This window comes from Vipera ursinii (genome assembly GCF_947247035.1).
Source record: "Vipera ursinii genome assembly, chromosome: 14".
NCBI lineage: Eukaryota > Metazoa > Chordata > Lepidosauria > Squamata > Viperidae > Vipera > Vipera ursinii.
This window is the reverse complement of record NC_139527.1, coordinates 2,225,001-2,241,967: the sequence shown is the minus strand read 5'-3', so window position 1 is coordinate 2,241,967 and position 16,967 is coordinate 2,225,001. Positions and strand designations below refer to the sequence as shown.

General features: G+C 53.0%; 1 protein-coding gene across 1 annotated transcript in view; it reads left to right on the top strand.

Annotated features, from left to right (window-relative positions):
* Nucleotides 1-5,870: 5,870 nt before the first annotated feature.
* The window catches only part of SMTN (smoothelin), a 35,376-nt gene continuing 24,279 nt past the window's right edge, over nt 5,871-16,967 (top strand). The window contains 6 exon segments of the mRNA XM_083373660.1: nt 5,871-5,930; nt 7,276-7,432; nt 14,067-14,215; nt 15,119-15,218; nt 15,596-15,674; nt 15,846-15,949. Coding sequence (XP_083229786.1) covers nt 7,382-7,432; nt 14,067-14,215; nt 15,119-15,218; nt 15,596-15,674; nt 15,846-15,949 — 483 coding nt within the window. The 5' untranslated portion in view covers nt 5,871-5,930; nt 7,276-7,381.

The window sequence follows — 16,967 nt, the reverse complement described above, 5'->3', positions numbered from 1 at the left end:
GGTTGTTGAGAGTGTGGTGGCGCATCAGCTCCCTCTGTTCCTGGAGGAAACTGATTATCTGGACCCGTACCAATCGGGCTTCAGGCCCGGACACAGCACGGAGACGGCATTGGTCGCGCTGGTGAATGATCTCTGGAGGGCTAGGGACAGGGGTTGCTCCTCTGTCCTGGTCCTATTAGATCTCTCAGCGGCGTTCGATACCATCGACCATGGTATCTTACTGCGGCGTCTCAGGGGGCTGGGAGTGGGAGGCACCGTTTTACGGTGGTTCTCCTCCTACCTCCAGGGCCGCTCGCAGTCGGTGTTGACAGGAGGGCAGAGATCCGCCCCGAGGTCTCTCATTTGTGGAGTCCCTCAGGGGTCGGTTCTCTCGCCTCTCCTGTTCAACATCTATATGAAGCCGCTGGGCGAGATCATTCGTGGTTTTGGGGTGGGGTATCATCAGTACGCTGATGATACCCAACTTTTTCTTTCCACCCCGAACCAACCCAGTGATGCCCTCTCCGTGATGTCCCGATGCCTGGAGGCGGTTCAGGTCTGGATGGGGAGAAACAGGCTTCGTCTCAATCCCGCCAAGACTGAGTGGCTGTGCATATCGGCATCTCGGGTTAACCAAGTTATTCCATCCTTAATGATGGGGGGTGAGGTGTTACCCCCCGTCGATAGGGCTCGCAACTTGGGCGTCCTCCTGGATTCACGGCTCAATTTTGAAGACCATATAGGAGCCGTGACCAGGGGGGCTTTTGCCCAGGTTCGCCTGGTGCGCCAGTTGCGTCCCTATCTGGACCGAGACGCCCTACGCACAGTTACTCATGCGCTTGTGACCTCCCGTTTGGACTACTGTAACGCTCTCTACATGGGGCTGCCCTTGAAGACCACTCGGAGGCTTCAACTGGTGCAGAATGCGGCCGCGCGAGTTGTAATGGGGGTTTCCCGATACTCCCATGTAACACCTCTACTCCGTGAGCTGCATTGGCTTCCGGTTGCCCTCCGGGTGAAATTCAAGGTGCTGGTTATCACCTATAAAGCCCTACATGGCCTGGGTCCGGGATATCTGAGGGAACACCTGCTGCCGGCATCAAATGCCCTTCGCCCAGTGCGCTCCCACAGGGAGGGTCTGCTCAGGGTCCCGCCGGTAAGAGACTGCCGGCGGGTGACACCCAGGGGTAGGGCCTTCTCGGTGGGAGCGCCTGCCCTCTGGAACCAGCTGCCGGTGGAGCTGAGAACTGCCCCCGACCTTCGATCATTCCGCCGGGGCCTGAAGACCTGGCTCTTCGAGCTCTCGGGCCCAGACTGAGGAGGAATTTTTAATTTGGGGTTCTTTTTAACTGACTACAGGGTTAATTTAATATTTTTTAATTTGGTTCTTAATTTTTGTATTCTGGATTTTTAATTCCCTGTAAACCGCCCTGAGTCCTCAGGGAATAGGGCGGTATATAAATATAACTAAATAAATAAATAAATAAATAAATCTACTTTTCTGCAACTTATAACCCAGGTTCAAAATTCCGACCATTCGGTCCCTTCGATAATTATGCAACTGATCTTTGGGTGCTCACAACTTCCACTGTTAAATAAAACCACCTGCCTGCCCAGACTTTCGTTCAGCTCCCCCAAAGGGGGTGATCCTTCCAGGCAACTTTTTCTGATTTGGAAGTAGGGACAGCCAAGAGGCTGCAAGGGGATGGGGAATTCATGAGCGCCAATAGCTGTGATTGCACGGCCAACTTGACGCAGGAAAGTGTCTTCTGCAAGTGTGTGAAAAATGGCTCACTTTTTCCAGTGTCATTGTAGTTTTGGACAGTCAGTAAATGAACTGTTGTAAGTTGACATTTGCTGAATAAAAAAATACATTATTAGCCTGGGGTCCAGAGCCCAAGCTAATAAGCAAAGGCTCTGGGGAGAAAGACCTACCACTATCTTTTTGCCATTGTCTGGAAGAAATTTACCGTTGATTACTGAAGCAATCCAGCAAACATACAGAATGTTCTAATGGCTCAGCTAAGAACGGAGACTGTTAAAGGATGAATCACAGGGAGGGGGGGGAAAGTTGCAAACAGCGGGGAAAGTTTCAGCCCCTGGACAGACAGCACTTAGCAGACAGTTGTCCAGTCATGCAGGGGGAGGCAGGACCTGATGTTTATCAGATGGGGAGAGGCATTCACCTGTGGCAGGTGAGCAAACCCCAGGAGTCCTTGTCACCTTGCCAGACTTTCAGCCTCAGATAAGCTGACAGAGGTAGAAGGTTTCCATAAAGTTTGCATCAGATTCCTGCTTCTGAGAATGTAGGATCAACTGTGTCCCACTAAGTGGAATTCTTTGTCCACCAACAAGACTCTAAACGAGGATGGCCAGCCTGGAGGACAAGGCTGGCCCAGGAGAAGAGGGGGCAGGCAGAAAGTCCAGTAACACTTGCACCATAATTGTTACTGCCTTCTGATCTACTAACCAATTGTAACCACTCAGTTGCACTGATTCCTGGTTGGTGTAAGTCTTTGGGTGACCCTCTGGGCCAGCGCCACATTATGTAACCTGCAGTCATCTAAGACCCGCACTTGGAGTTGTGGTGGCCAAATATGAAAAAGATGAATTTGGATATATTGGCCAAACTCTTTTAAAAAAAAAACAGATCCACTTCATTGCTCCTCTCTCTTTCTTCCCAAGTAGGATGGAGTCCTTCAAGTTAGCCTTTGATTAATGAAACACTTAAACTAAGGAGTCTTCCCTGACCCTCTTTTTCAATATTGTGTTGATTGTGTTTTGTCTGTCTCTCACTTCTTTGGAGAGGCTGACTTCAAAGTTTTCTTCAAAGCTACTTTAAAATACTTAAGACAAATAAACAAAGAACAAAAGCCAACAGGAGACAGAAGCAATGGTGTGAGTGTGTGTGTGTCTCTGTGTGTGTGTGTGTGTGTGTGTGTGTGTAAATATTCAGTTAACTATCCTGACAATGCCTAAAAGGGGGCTCTAGAAAACTGATGAACAGAAATCTTTCATTGGCTTAATCATTTCTTGGGCCAAGGGAAAATGGTCAAGCCTAATACGTTCCCTTCCTCTTAAAGTTGGCTAGGCTGCTTAATCCTCCAGATGTTTTGTCTGGATAGCTATTTCAAACTGTTAAAACATATTTCAAAGATTTTGTCCATATGGATGTTTCAGACTGTAGACAGCCATTTACAACTGATGCTGAACAAATTCTCTTGACTCTCAGCCTGAACAAAACTGATGTATTTTTGTAGCTTGTGCCAAATACCAAGCTCATAAAACCAAAAATCACCATGGTTGACACCCAGCTGACAAATGTAAACAACTTCAAATACTTGGCAAGCATCACCTTGAGCGATGGGTGTTTGGACAATCGAGAAATTGACTCCAAGATCAGCAAGGCCAGCCAGGCGCTGGGGCAGCTTCATACTAGTGTGCTCAATCAATACAACATCCGCATCGCCACAAAGCTAAAAGCCCACAGATCCGTGGTTATTCATTCCCTCCCGTTGAATGGGCGTGCTGGACTCTGTTGTGCAGGCACATCAAACAACTGGAGAAATTTCTCGTGCATGCTCTCTCCATCCTTGGCATTCGTTGGCAAGTCCCTGTCTCCCATCTTGGATTGTGCAGAGTCCTTCAGCCTGAAGTTTCTGATTATCAGAGCCCAGATGAGATGGGTTGGACACATCATCAGAATGGATGACCACCATGTGCCTCACCAGCTGTTCTAGACAGTGTTTCTCAACCTTGAAGATGTGTGGACTTCAACTCCCAGAATTCCCACACATCTTCAAACTGCCGAGGTGGAGAAAAACTGTTCCATGGTGTCCATAGAGGAGACCTTGGGGTCAACCACATAAGAAACCCTAGGGCCTACGCCATTTGACATCCAGCCCGGGGAACTAGAAGTTGCAGCTGTTGATAAGCACCTGTTGGCGAACCTGGTGCTATGTAACCTCCATTGGCTTTGAAGACAGAAAACTGTGAGCGACATCAAAGAATAACGCTCACAGTTACTACAGCAATGCACTTCCAGTCTACATTTCCAGACTGGGACTGCAGAGTCAGCTCCATGTCCACAGATGAACTGCACACCAACAGGACTTCTTCTTCATGCATAAATACGCATGCTGGTCACATTGATGCTCCAGCACCAGGAAAAGAGGTTATGGAAGCATTTAAGCACCACACACCAGTTAAACTTTGACTCATTTTCCTCCACAGAAAACCAAAACACAATTCAGATGAATCGAGAAGAGGAATGTATGGATTCGCCACTCTCTAGGAAGGGGGAGGGGGAGGAAACCAGTCCCTTCAATGATCTTGCTCTTCTTTGTATTGTATGAACTTCGGAAAGGGGTTAACCGGGTTAGTTTGGGTTGAATGGAACAGAAAGATGTCTTTGCATGCAGTAAGAGAGGAGTGGGGGTTTGGAGCAAGAGGTTCTGGTATAATTTACCAAGGCAGCGTGCTGTCTCAGTGCTGTACAAAATAGCTTTTGGTACACTGAGCCCCTAATAAAAAAAGTTAACGGGACTTTTTCCAGGGTGGAGATATTTTCCTGCCTGAATTGGCTTCGTTCCTTCCAAAACACAAACTCTCCTCTCTGTGGGGTGGTCAATAATACTCTTTATCAGATTGTTCCAGAGTGGGGTCCTCACTAAGCCCCTTCCGCCTCTGTCTAGAGATGCCGTTGGCACAAAGGGAAGGGGACAAGCAAGGGGGCTGAGGCCCACAGGAAAAGGGGAGATTTCAGCAATGGGGGGAGGGCAGCAGACCAAAGAGGGAGCAAGGCAAGGCAATCCTTTAGACTTTAGGTTAGTCTGATTGTGGGAACTCAGAAGATGGGTTAATGCAGTCCCCAGGTGAGCTGTGCTGTGGGGGGGGGGACTCTACTGGTTCTGGGATGCAGAGGCAGAGAGGCACCTCCCCCCTTGAGCTGCGTTCAGGTCCTGAAGACTTCACGGACAGGCAGTTTTTTTTTAGAACTGCTCCTTTTGTCCAGGATGTTTTTAGACTTCCCCTCGCCTGCTGGTGTCTCATTCAGATCTGAGGTGATATTGTTTAGCTTGCCGTCTGCCTTCTGTTCACGTTATCTGATGTCAGCTTTTGGGGAGGGCCGTTGCTGCTTTTCCTGCCTCCTTCGTTTCCTTTCTGGAGAGAGACGTGCTAGGAAAAAAACTTGCATTTTCACCACCAGACACAGAATAAACAGTGGCTGGAGAGCCTAAGTCCAGAGTCACCAAAGGCGACATAATTATTTGGGGGCGGCTTGTAACTGGAGCTCTCCTTAGCTGCTCCCTACACTGGCCAACTGCGGCCCTCACTCTCAGAATCCGCAACAAACATAAAAACGACCCACCTAGTTTTACAAAAGCACAATCGCTACCGTAACACAAAGCAGTGAAGAACAAGAAGCGGTAAGTAAAGAAAAGAAGAAGGAAAAAAAACGAAAAAAGCACAGAAAGGAAGAATAAAAAAAAGAAATAGAAGCATCAGACTTCCTTTGCAGCAAATTGTAATTGTAGACAATTACAACACTATCTCTTAGGCCAGGGGTCTTCAAACTTGGCCCTTTTATGACTTGTGGACTTCAACTCCCAGAATTCTGGGAGTTGAAGTCCACAAGTCATAAAAGGGCCAAGTTTGAAGACCCCTGTCTTAGGCTATGATTCCCAAAGAAAGCCCCAGCCGCTACCAGGAACTACAATTCCCAACCTGCCAAAACGCGCCCAGCTTCAAGGAGGCGGGCCGGCTGTTAGAAACCGACCAATAACGGGGCGGGAAGGGGCGCGGCCGGGACCGTTGGGCGGAGGCGCGTCCTGCCATTGGCTAGTTCGAGAGAAGGGGGCGGAGCCCCGGCGAAGGCTGGGTCCGGACGGCGCGGCTGGCTCAGAGCGGCGTCGGGATCGCGGGTGGATGGCTCTGCGCGGCCGGGAGAGGTAGGTGGAAGCCGACCCGGAGCGCGATCGGAAGCTCCCTTTTGATCCGGATTAAGGGGGTTCGGCAGAGGGGCGCCCGATTGGGGTCGGCGGGGAGGGGAGGAGGAGCTGGCGGCGTGGCAGCGGGGTGGGTGATCTGGGCGCGGGGAAGGTCGCCTGCTTGCCTGCTCTAGGATCCAGTCTGGGATCCCTTGCTAGAAGGGCGGAGGTTTGCTTGCACGGGTTTTAGAGGCTCGTGTGAATGCAGCCGACGTGTCCCGAAGCGGCTCTGGCACTGCCCTTCCCAGCCGGGCCAGGCGAGGCCGGCTCGGCTCTCCGCCGGCAGTTGGACGTGAACGCGGACAGGTGACTCGCGTGGCGGGTGGGCGAAAGGCTGGGCTGAACGTGGCTTGGGTGTCGGCCCTTGGCCAGGATGAAGCGTTTCCTGCGGGGTGGCATCCGATCATGAAGCTTCGCAGGGGGCATCTGCCCTGGCATAGTCGTGGGGTGGTGGTGGTGGTGGGAAACACCCCGCATGAACACCCCGCATTTTGCAGGGCCACTTTCATAGACTTGATCAACTCCAAACCCTAACCCTTATGGGCTGGAGTGACAAAACACACTGGGCGAGAAGAAACCGCCATGCCTTGTGCGAACGGGGCTGGTCCCTGGTCTGCTTTCCCTTCAGGACATGACAGAAATCGCGGGAACTGGGGGTAAAAAGTTTTGGCCGGTATAAGCAATGGCCCTCAGGACCCCCCCCCCTTCCCTTCCTCCACTTGACGGTTGCCTTGTGTGTCCCCCTCCCTGCCCCACATAGGCTACCAGGTAGGCAGGGGAAGATCAGAGGGAGCTGGATCCGTCCTCATTTTCCTAATCCGACTCCGGCACCCTTCATCCTCCAGAGTCTTTGGGCATTCATCACCTGGTGCGTTTGCTGGAGAGGAATGCCAGGGACTTCCGTGGGCGCCCGGATTGCTGTCGGGCAACCAAATCACGGTGGGGCTCTGGCCTGGATGACCAACAGCTTGCTGGGATGTCCCAAGGGCTGGAAAGCCAGCCTGGCATCCTTAGGGCATCCCAGCAAGCCGTTTGCCGTCCCAGCACCGATGGTTTTCCAGCTTTGCGTTTATCACCTGCTGGCTTGATCGCCAGCCTCCTGGAAAGCGGAGGAGCCAGGCGGGGGGGCAAAACTTTCTGGGGGGTCAGATTTTTCTTCGAAGTGGAAGCGGGTGGGTGCGGGGTGGAGACCCTCCTGTGTTGGCGCTCCTGGGGTTAGCTTTTCCCCTTCTTTGTCTTTCTGAGAGAACCGGTTGACGTTTTTTTTGTTGCTCTGCCTGCCCCGCCGGGCCTCGTTCTCTTCCAGAACTCCATCTGTTCTGATCCTGAACTAGCCATTGGCGGGACTTCCCTTCCTTTCTCTGCCTGGCCGGCTTCTTTGGAGAGAAGGCCCGAGGGTGGAATCTGGCGGCATGTCCGAAGAGGCGCTCCTGAGCATGGACGAAGGGACGCTGCGGAAACTGGTGAGTTCCTTTCCCCTGATGTTGTTGCCCTGCTCTGGAGAAGTGACGGGTTTGCGGCTTTGGGATCGTGAGCAAAAGAGATGGATCCCTTTCGCCTTTTGCCTAGCGACGTTTGTGGGTGGATGGAGGCCTAGATGTTGTGGCCACTTTGCTCACTTCTTTTTCATCTCGGCTCATCGGTTCCTCCCACCCCTTCGGACCGACTTTGAATTTGTCCTGGGCTGCCAGTTCCATGGTTCTGGATAAAAAAAAAATTGGTGGGTTCACACTGTGTATTAAGCACAGGGGTTCGGCAGCCTGATTCGTTGGACAGCCTGCTGAGGCTACGTTTACAGTCGGCTAAGTGGGACTTTTGAGTGACAGTGACGCTTTGGGGGGAAAAATAAATAAATCAGTAGCCGTGGAGCTTAAGGGGATGCATGAACCCATTATCCTTTGAGATGGGTACGTGGGATGAGTTTACAGAAGCTGCTTAATCAAATTCTGCAAATTTGCCTGTTGCAAATGTTTACACGTTACAGGCCTAGTTCTTATGCAGTACGTACCAATCCAAAGGCAAGCAAACCGTATCTTATATGTGACTGTCACTTCTTTACTGGATTACTGGATTGCCTGCTTTCTGGCTTCTTGCACTAGATTGAATCTTAAGGTAACCAAACCAGCTGGATTCATAAAATGGGCTAAGCCACAAATAGCTAATCCAGATTACAGCCAGCCTGGGCTTACTGAAAGCGACTTCTGGTCTTGAATTGTCCTGGCTGTCAGAAACCCAGGGGATGAATGCAGAGGTCAATCTTTGGGCACCCCTGGGAGACTGTCAAAGCCCCTTCCCCCATTGGCCTCCTTGAACTGCACTCTCTTCAGATCCAGTCTTGATTTCACAAATTTTCTTTTACAGACACCTTTGTTTATATTTTGAGTGTAGTCCTGGTGTGACTTCTCTCTTGAGTTCGTGTGAGTTGCTGCGCGCCACCAGTGCGTCTGCGGTTCCACAGTTGGACGCAGACTTTGCAACTTCTTCTCGCAAGGTTTTGAAATCCTTCTTTACGTAAGGCAGAGATGTCCAAATCCGTTGCTGTGGCAAATAAGCGAAGTCTGTTGTGTTTGGTGGCTTTCAGCAGATCAGCTCCTTATCACTCGTCAGTGGAAAGGACTCACCTCATTGCTCCTTTACTCAGCCCGCCAGCAAGAAAATAAAAATATCCACCCCAGGCTTGTCTGGCGTCTTAGCTTTCCTGCCATTCGAGCAGAGTTCGGGCAAAGTGGCTAAGCTTTTAGTTTGCCTTAGCACGTTGTGTAAACTTCGCCGTCGCGGCTTAAAACCTGTGGCCTAGAACAGACTTTTCTCCAACCTTGGACGCCCTTCGGTTGTGTGGTTTCCACTTCCCAGAGTTCTCAGCTCTGGCCCTAATAGTTGTGAAACGAAGGAGGAGAGATCTGTTTGTGTGAAGGAGGGTGCCTTGACAGGACAGGAGCTCAGCCACTGTGACTTATCCAGTTGACAGGTGACGTTCTTCCCTGATTACAGAGGAGGCTTCCTGTTAACACTGATATTAATATTTATATCTCACTTATACGTTAAGGGCGTAGCTCTATACGTATGTTCTATATAGTATGTTTTAAGTGTGTGTTATGTACGTGTGCACTTGGAGAAGGAAGCAACTACATTTCATTTTTAATGGGTGCCACTGTGCTCACAGGGGGGAAAAAATGACAATAAAGGTTATCTAGTCTAATCTAAGGAGAAACTTCCTGACAGTTAGAACAATTAACAAGTGGAACAACCTGCCTCCAACACTGGAAGTTTTTAAGAAGAGACTGGACAGCCATTTGTCTGAAATGGTATAGGGTTTCCTGCCTGAGCAGGGGGTTGGACTAGATGACCTCCAAGGTCCCTTCCAACTTCTTCTTCTTCTTCTTCTTCTTCTTCTTCTTCTTCTTCTTCTTCTTCTTCTTCTTCTTCTTCTTCTTCTTATTATTATTATTATTATTATTATTATTATTATTATTATTATTATTCTATTCCTATTGCCGCGCCTCATTGCAGGCTGAATCCTGCTCGCTTTAGCTCCTATGAAATGCTAAAAGAGCAGCTTTGAAATCAAAGCCAGGGTCTTCTAAAGCAAACTCCCTGCTCATACCATTTCAGACAAGCATCCGGTCTCTTCTTAAAAACTTCCAGGTGATGGATGGAGCACCTACAGCTTCCGAAAGCAAGCCGCTCCACTAGGTTGCTTCTCTCCTTGATTAGTTTCCATCCGCTGCTTCTTCTCCTGCCTTCAGGCGTTTGGGAACATAAGTTGACCCCTGCGTCTTCGTGGCAGCCCCTCAGATATTGGAATATTGCTATCATGTCACCCCTAGTCCTTTTCTCTAGACTATTCATACCCAGTTCCTGCAACCATTCTTCATATGTTTTAGTCTCCGGGCCTTTCAATCATCTTAGTTGTTCTTCTCTGCACTTTTTTTTTTTCCAAAAGCAGCTTGAAGATGGGTGGACTTCAACTCCCAGAATTCCCCAACCATCAGCACGAGAGGTGAAGTCCACCCTTCGTCAAGCTGCAGAGGCTGAGAAACATTGACCTAAATTCAAACTGAGGTCAACGCGCCCGGCCTGTGGCATCCTGTGCTGTCTGGGGCGCCCTTTTTTTTCAAGCCGTCTTCCTTGCCACAAGGGTTTGGCTCGGCCAACGAGAAACCATCCTGTTCCCTCCAGCTTTCTCTGCATGCCATAACGGCTCCTTGGTGGGCCAGGCTGGGACTTGGGGACCCTGGCCTGTCGCCCCTGCACTGCCGCTCTGCCTTTTGCTATTCGTGTAGCCCTTTGCAGTGGGCTGGGAGGCGGTTCGTAGAATTCCTCGGCCAGCGTTTGCTGGAAAGTTGGCAGCTGAAACCTGGCACATCTAAGGCGCTCTAAATGGAGAAGCTGCTATTAACGGTTATGGTTGAAGTTGAATTCCCCCCCCCCTGTCCCAAGTCTTCCCCCATGGGGAGGGCACGCTGGCTGCTGAAGTCATCCCGTGTGAAACTGCAGGAGAGACGAAAGAATGCAGGGTGTGGCGCACGCTCGGAGGTGGTGGAGGCTCAACGGAGAGCAGCCCCTGGTAAACCTGGTCAGGCTGTTTCCTCTGGAGCGGCAAGGAGGTGGCTGGGCTTCTTACAGGAGGCTTCTCGACTTCCACGCTGGCACTTCTTGGGGATTCCCGCTCCCAACTAAACTGGGCCCAAACTTTTAGGGCTGAGGTTAGCCGTGTGCTGCTGTCTGGCAGGTCTTCCTCTTGCAGCAGAGAGAGGCAATAAAGGAGACTTATTTGTAGCTCAGGGTTGAAACGAGGGGTCCTTGGCGCTCTCCGAGCTGGCTCGTTTTCTTGCAGACGTTTCATGACCCAGACTAGGTAACGTCGTCAGTGCTAGAAGGGAGTGGGGTTTGCAGACGGGAGGAAGAGGAGGGCTGCGGGGTCCTTGGCGCTCTCCGAGCTGGCTCGTTTTTCTTGCAGACGTTTCGTGACCCAAAGGAGGTAACGCCCTCAGTGCTAAGAGATGATGTTACCTAGTTTGGCCTTGATGCTGTTACCTCCTTTGGGTCGTGAAACATCTGCCAGCTCAGAGAGCGCCAAGGGCTCCTCGCAGAGAGCCAACGTTGCGTTTCTGATTTCGCTGCATTGTGGGGGGCGAAACTCATTGAACAAACGTCTTGCTCAGCCACAAAAAATTGGGGGCTCAATGGTGGTCGTACGTCGAGGGCCACCTGGACTGGAAAGGTGTAGCGCAGGGGCCTTCCAACTTGGCCCTTTGACGACTTGTGGACTTCAACTCCCAGAATTCCTCGTGCCTGGCTGAGGAATTCTGGGACTTGAAGTCCACAAGTCGTCAAAGGGCCAAGTTGGAAGACCTTCCTGGTGTAGTTTGACAGAGGGAGCCTCCATTTCACCTCCTTCCTCCAATATAAAAGTTCTGCTTCTTTGGGAGCCGGGCAGAGTGAGTTTGCCTTCTGCCCTCTCTTGGGCTCACCTGGCCTCACAGCAGCCGGAGGGAAGGCAGCGCTGCCTGCCGCACACAAGGGGCCCTTTGTGCTCCGTGGCACGGATTCCTCGCTCTTTCTGCTTTGGGGAGGAGTGCCAAAATAGGTTTCCAGCAGCCCAGCCCTGCCTGGAAGGGGACGGGCGCTGTTCAGACCTGAAGCCGCTGGCACCCTCCCTTGCCAGCTGGAAGGCTATCAAGGGGTCCTGCTCAGAATATTGCGGGGTGTGTGTGTGTGTGTCTTGTTCCTTCGCTGGCTGGGGGAATTACAGCTCCCATGGACCCCAGCCAGCCACTGGGCCACGAGGCAAGTAGGAGAGGAGCTACAGTCCCCCAGACGGGGGTCACATTACAGCGTTCGTCTGCTAGTTCAGTTTTTTTTCCCCTCTCACCCCCCCCCAAACCGTGGCAACTTTAAGAAGCGTGGACTTCAACTCCCAGAATTCCCCAGCCAGCTGTGGAAAAAAAAAATGCGTGTGTCTGTGGGTGCCGACAGCAAGTTTTCTTCCTGTCTCTGGAACTGGAATGAGTTCCTCCCTTTTCCGCGGCTGCCGCTGCGAGGGAATTAGACCATATAAGGAGAAACTCTCCATCCTTTTAGCTTTTTTTACTCCTTCTCTTCCTCCCCTCCCCTCCAGCTGGCTTTCCCTCCTTCCTTTCCCCCTTTCCTTGTTTGCATATCCTTTTCCCTTTGGGCACCCCCTCCCCAAAGACCCCCACCACCACCCCGTTGGTTTATCTGGCAGTTTCACATATATTTTTTCCCCAGCGCCGTTGTAACTTTCAGTGCCATTGTAACGAAGTGTTGTAAATTGAGGACTGTCTGCACATAGGAAACGAAAGGGGCTCCTGTAGCCCCTTTGTGACTTCCCGAAAGAAAGGGCACTTGATCCCCTCTTGCGACGTCCTGCGAGCAAAGTCAGTGGGGAAGCCGGATTCGCTTAACAGCCGGGTGACTGACTTCACAACCGCAGCGATTTTGCGTAACAGGTGTGGCCAGAAAAGTCATAAAATGGGGGGCGAAACCCACTTCACAAATTCCTCACTGTGCAACAGAAAGTTGGGGGTCAAAGTGCTGTCGTAAGCCGAGGACTCCCTGTGTTTGCCGCAGAGACTTCTCCAGCGACTGGGTCCGTGCAAGGTGCTAGTCCCTCTGAAAATTAAGGTGCCATTTTGCTTTGCCCGGTTACCGTGTTCGGTTGGTTGGTTCGCAAGATGAGCTGCCTTGCAAACCACTTGATGACTTAGCCTGGGGTGGGGGTGTTCTCTGATGAGAGGCTAATAAGACAACAAGGGGGGGGTGGTTCTTCCTGATCCCACAGCACAGCTGTTCAACAAAGGAACCCGCCCGCCAGATGTTTGCCAAGTTCTTCCTGGTTGAGACCAATGGAAGCAGACAGGAAATGCAGGCCACATAAAGAACGGTTGCAGGATTTGGGTCTGGCTTGTCTGGACTCTGCCACCTAGAGTTTTAGCTCAGCACATCTGGAAAGCGTCAACATTTATCATTATAGAATCAACACATTCCTGCTGCCTCATAAAGCCTCCGAAGGGCCTGTCTTTCACAACTACAAATTGCGGCCGTTTCAAGGCCTCCTTTCCAGCCCTGTCTGTCCGTCTCCGTCACCCTGCGATAACTAGCCCGGGCAAAGGGAAGGAGAGCTGTCAGCGGCTTCCTTCAGGCTGGCTGAGCAAATTCCTGTCCACTTCCCGTACAGTTCGGCGCCCCGAGATCTCGGCCAAGCATGATGGGGCTGATGCTTCTGCCTTGCCAGTGGCGCCCTCTGCAGAAGGAGGGCTGCTGAAAGGGCAGTTGCTCACCTCTTCCTCCCCCTCCTCGTGGGCAGACTTGCACACGTGCAAATGCACACAGTTGCACGCAGGCACATACGCACCTTGCTTTCTGCCTCCCCCGAGCTCTGGATTTCAAAAAGTAGGAGTCTCATCTGCCCGTGTCTCATTGCCTCTGGGAAGGCCAGGTTAGCTGCTTGCAATTCCTCGGGGAATTTCTCTCTGGCTACAGACAAGCTCCCCGAGGATGGGGGGGGGGCTCCAGCTGGAGTCCAAAAGCTCGGAAGGCACAAAACCTTTGGTCCCAGATTGGATCCTGCAAAGATCCGCTGCAATCCGTAAGCCGTGGCTTAGCGGGAGCTGGGAACCCAGGCAGCGGACAGCGATGCGAACATTAGTGGCCCTGAGTTGAAGGCAGCTGACCACAGTTTCTCTGGACCATTCTGGACTGTTCAACCTGGTCCCAGAAGCAAAGCAGGAGAGTTTCAGGTCGTGAGCGCCAGGCATCCGCCCTCTCTTGCAAGGCGCAGACGTAGCCGGCACCCGGCTGAGGTGGAGGAGACTTTTGGGCCCAGGCCAAGCCGGGGGACGGATGTGTGTGTGTGGTGTGTGAACCCCTCGGCTGTGGGGAGAGCACAAGGGCTCGGCCGGAGGGACAGTAGCACTTTGTGCAAACCTCACACTGCACCCATTGTGTGCCTGGCGCCGGGGGTGGCCAAAGAGAGGCTGGAGCGTGCCTGTCCTGGGTGGGGTCGGCCTCCGCAATGCCCTTGACCCGTCCCCGAATGACCCTCCTCTTGCTCTCTTTCCCTCCCCCCCCCAGCTGGAGGCCACTCTGGACTTGACGGAGCGCAGGCAGATCCGCTCAGCCATCCGGGAGCTGCGCCGGCAGGAGTTGGCGCGGGATGAAGAGGCGCTGGCATCCAAGCGCTTCCGGACGGAGCGACAGGAGAACAAGGAGAACCGGCTGAGGTGAGTTGGGGCGGGGTGGGGGTGGGGCTGCTTCCCTCTGCACCCCCCCACTTCTCTCGGATTGCAACCTCCCTGGGCCAAGCTCCCCAAGCGTTTTGTTTGTTTGTGAAGTGACTGACGGCCACAGCTGAGCCCAAGATTTATGTTGCTAAGTGAGGCAGCGGTTAAGCGAGCTTCGCCCCATTTTACCACCTTCCTTGCCACCGTTGTTAAGCGAATCGCTGTAGCTGTTCAGCGAGTCACACCTTGGTCAGGTGACTCTGGCTTCCCCCTTTGACTTTGCTTGTCGGACGGTCGCAAAAGGGGGGGGGTGTCACGTGACATAGACAGACAGCCCTCGGGGGACGCTGCAACCGTGGTCAATACGAACCAGTTGCCAAGCGGCCAAATTTTGATCACCTGACCGCGGGGATGCCGCCACGGCCGTAAGTGTGAAAAGCGGTCCTAAGTCGCCCTTTTCCGCGATGTTGTAGCTTTGGAAAGCCACTAAACGAAGCGTCGTAAGTCAAGGACTACCTGGGTGTGCCACCCATCTCACACACCCCCCCCCCCCGAGGGGCTGGTTTGCCTCCCCTGCCCACAAGAGCCGGGTCAGTTGCAGCTGATCCAAATAAGTCCCCCCCCTCTGCCCCTCCCCACATCTTGGTGCCCCACGCTGGTTCCAACACCGTCCCCTCCCCAAACGCCTGTTTTTCCAGCAGAGCGGAGAGCCTGGGCCCCCTTCTCGGTGCCCTCCCCTCGCCTTGTGCCAGCTGATGGCCCTGGATCCTTGTCCCCGACCGCAGCAGCTTTCTCTCTCTCTCTCTCTCTGTCTTCCCTGGGGGAGCCAGCCGCTGCCAGGCAAGGCGAAGAGTCCGGGGCGTCTGTCCGGGTGACGCTCCTCTCCGGCTTGTCTCTGCTCAGGTCCCGGCAGCGAGAGGAGGAGCAGCAGCAGCAGAAGTCTCTGGACGCCCTTTCGAGAAAGCTGGAGACCATCCAGGATGTGGAGGAGCTGACCGGCTTGGTATGTCCTTGCTGAAGGGGGCTGACCTCTACGGGGAGGCTCTTCTTGATTCCGGAGAAGCCCCGGCGGGCACTTCCACGTTCCGTTGGGGGCTCAGGGGGGCACACGGATGGAGCTGCGTCCGTACGCTTGCCGGCTGCTCGTGCGGAACCATTCCCTCCCCGCTCTCGCCGGTCCGCACAGCCAGAAACGTTGGGGAACTCTGCTGTGAAGCGTTCCAAAGCGGTATATATGTCTAAGTGCTGCTGCTGTTTTCCACCAAGATCGTGCTCGGACCTCCGCTCTGGCCTACGGATCCAGGCCTCCCATTAGCGTATGGGCCGCAAAGCGGGGGAACGAACCGTTTGCCCCTTTGCTGATTTTGCTTCTCTCCTCAGCTGCGAGGAACCAGTGAGTACGAGGAACGCAAACTCATCCGGGCTGCTATCCGCAAGCTGCGCGCGGAAGAAATTGAAGGTAAGAGGCCCAGCTGGGTTTGCCCCCAGAGCTTAGGGTGGGGGCGGACTCTTCCAGGACGGTGGGGAGTGTCGAGTCTTGGAGAGGGATCGCTGGATCACCACGGTCTCTAAGCAAGGTTCTCCAAATGGTCCCGGCCTGCTTGAAACGGCTCCTATTCCCTCTCTCAAGCTGCAACGCTGGCGGGGAAAGAGTTTCATAACCGGAAGGCCACCGACACGGCTCGGGCATCCAAGGAGCAAGACGAACACGCTGCAGGGGACAGAAACACGCAGGTAAACGGGTGCTGCGGCAAAGGCTCATCCCAGGAGGAGAAGGCAAGGAGGGTCCCCCTCAATTAGGGGTCATCGGATTTTCCCCCGAGGCCTGAGACATTTTCATCTGGGCGGTAAATTTTCCTTGCTGGCCCTCCGGTCGCTTTTGGGGCGGTAGCGCTGCCCCAAACTGGATGCAGTATTCCAGGTGTGGTCTTTATAAGGGTTTGTAAAGTGGTACGAATACTCCCCTGTGGAGTCTCTCGGGGATTCTGCTGCCAGCCTGGCATCTGTCCAAGGCAGGGCTGCCTGCCTGCCTACTCTGGTCCCTCCGTCCCTGGAGGGCCCCCTGTTGGAGAAGAGTCGTGTCTTTGGTACTTGCTCTTCCCCATTTTCTCCACCAGAGGGCAGCCTTCTCCTAGTTGGTGAATTAAGGCCCCTTCTCCTAGTTGGTGAATTAAGACCCAGCTTGAGCAGCCTGTCAGATTACAACTCCCATCATCCTCCATACCCCCTTGGCTGAAGACAATGGCAGGTGTCCAGAAACGACGGAGGCCTCCAATTGGAGGTTGCGGTGGACGGATCAGGGTTTGCCCTGTCTTTCCATTTTTAAAAAATGGTTGTCTTCCTCGGAGCCTCCTGGATTGTCAGCTGGCTAGAAAATCCCCCTGACCTGCTGGATTTCTGCATGAAGGAATTGGCCGCACCTGAGCACACCTGGGGACGCGGTGGCTCAGTGGGTTAGGACACTGAGCTTGTCGATCAGAAGGTTGGCAGTTTGGCGGGTCGAATCCCGAGCGCCGCGTAGCAGAGTGTGCGCCTGTTACTCGTCCCAGCTTCTGCCAACCTAGCAGTTCGAAAGCACGTAAAAATGCAAGTAGAAAAATAGGGACCACTCCAGTGGGAAGGTAACAGTGTTCCGTGCGCCTTTGGCGTCTAGTCATGCCGGTCACAGGACCACGGAGACGTCCTCGGACAAGCGCTGGCTCTTCGGCTTTGAAACGGAGATGAGCACCGGCCCCTAGAGTCGGAAAGGACT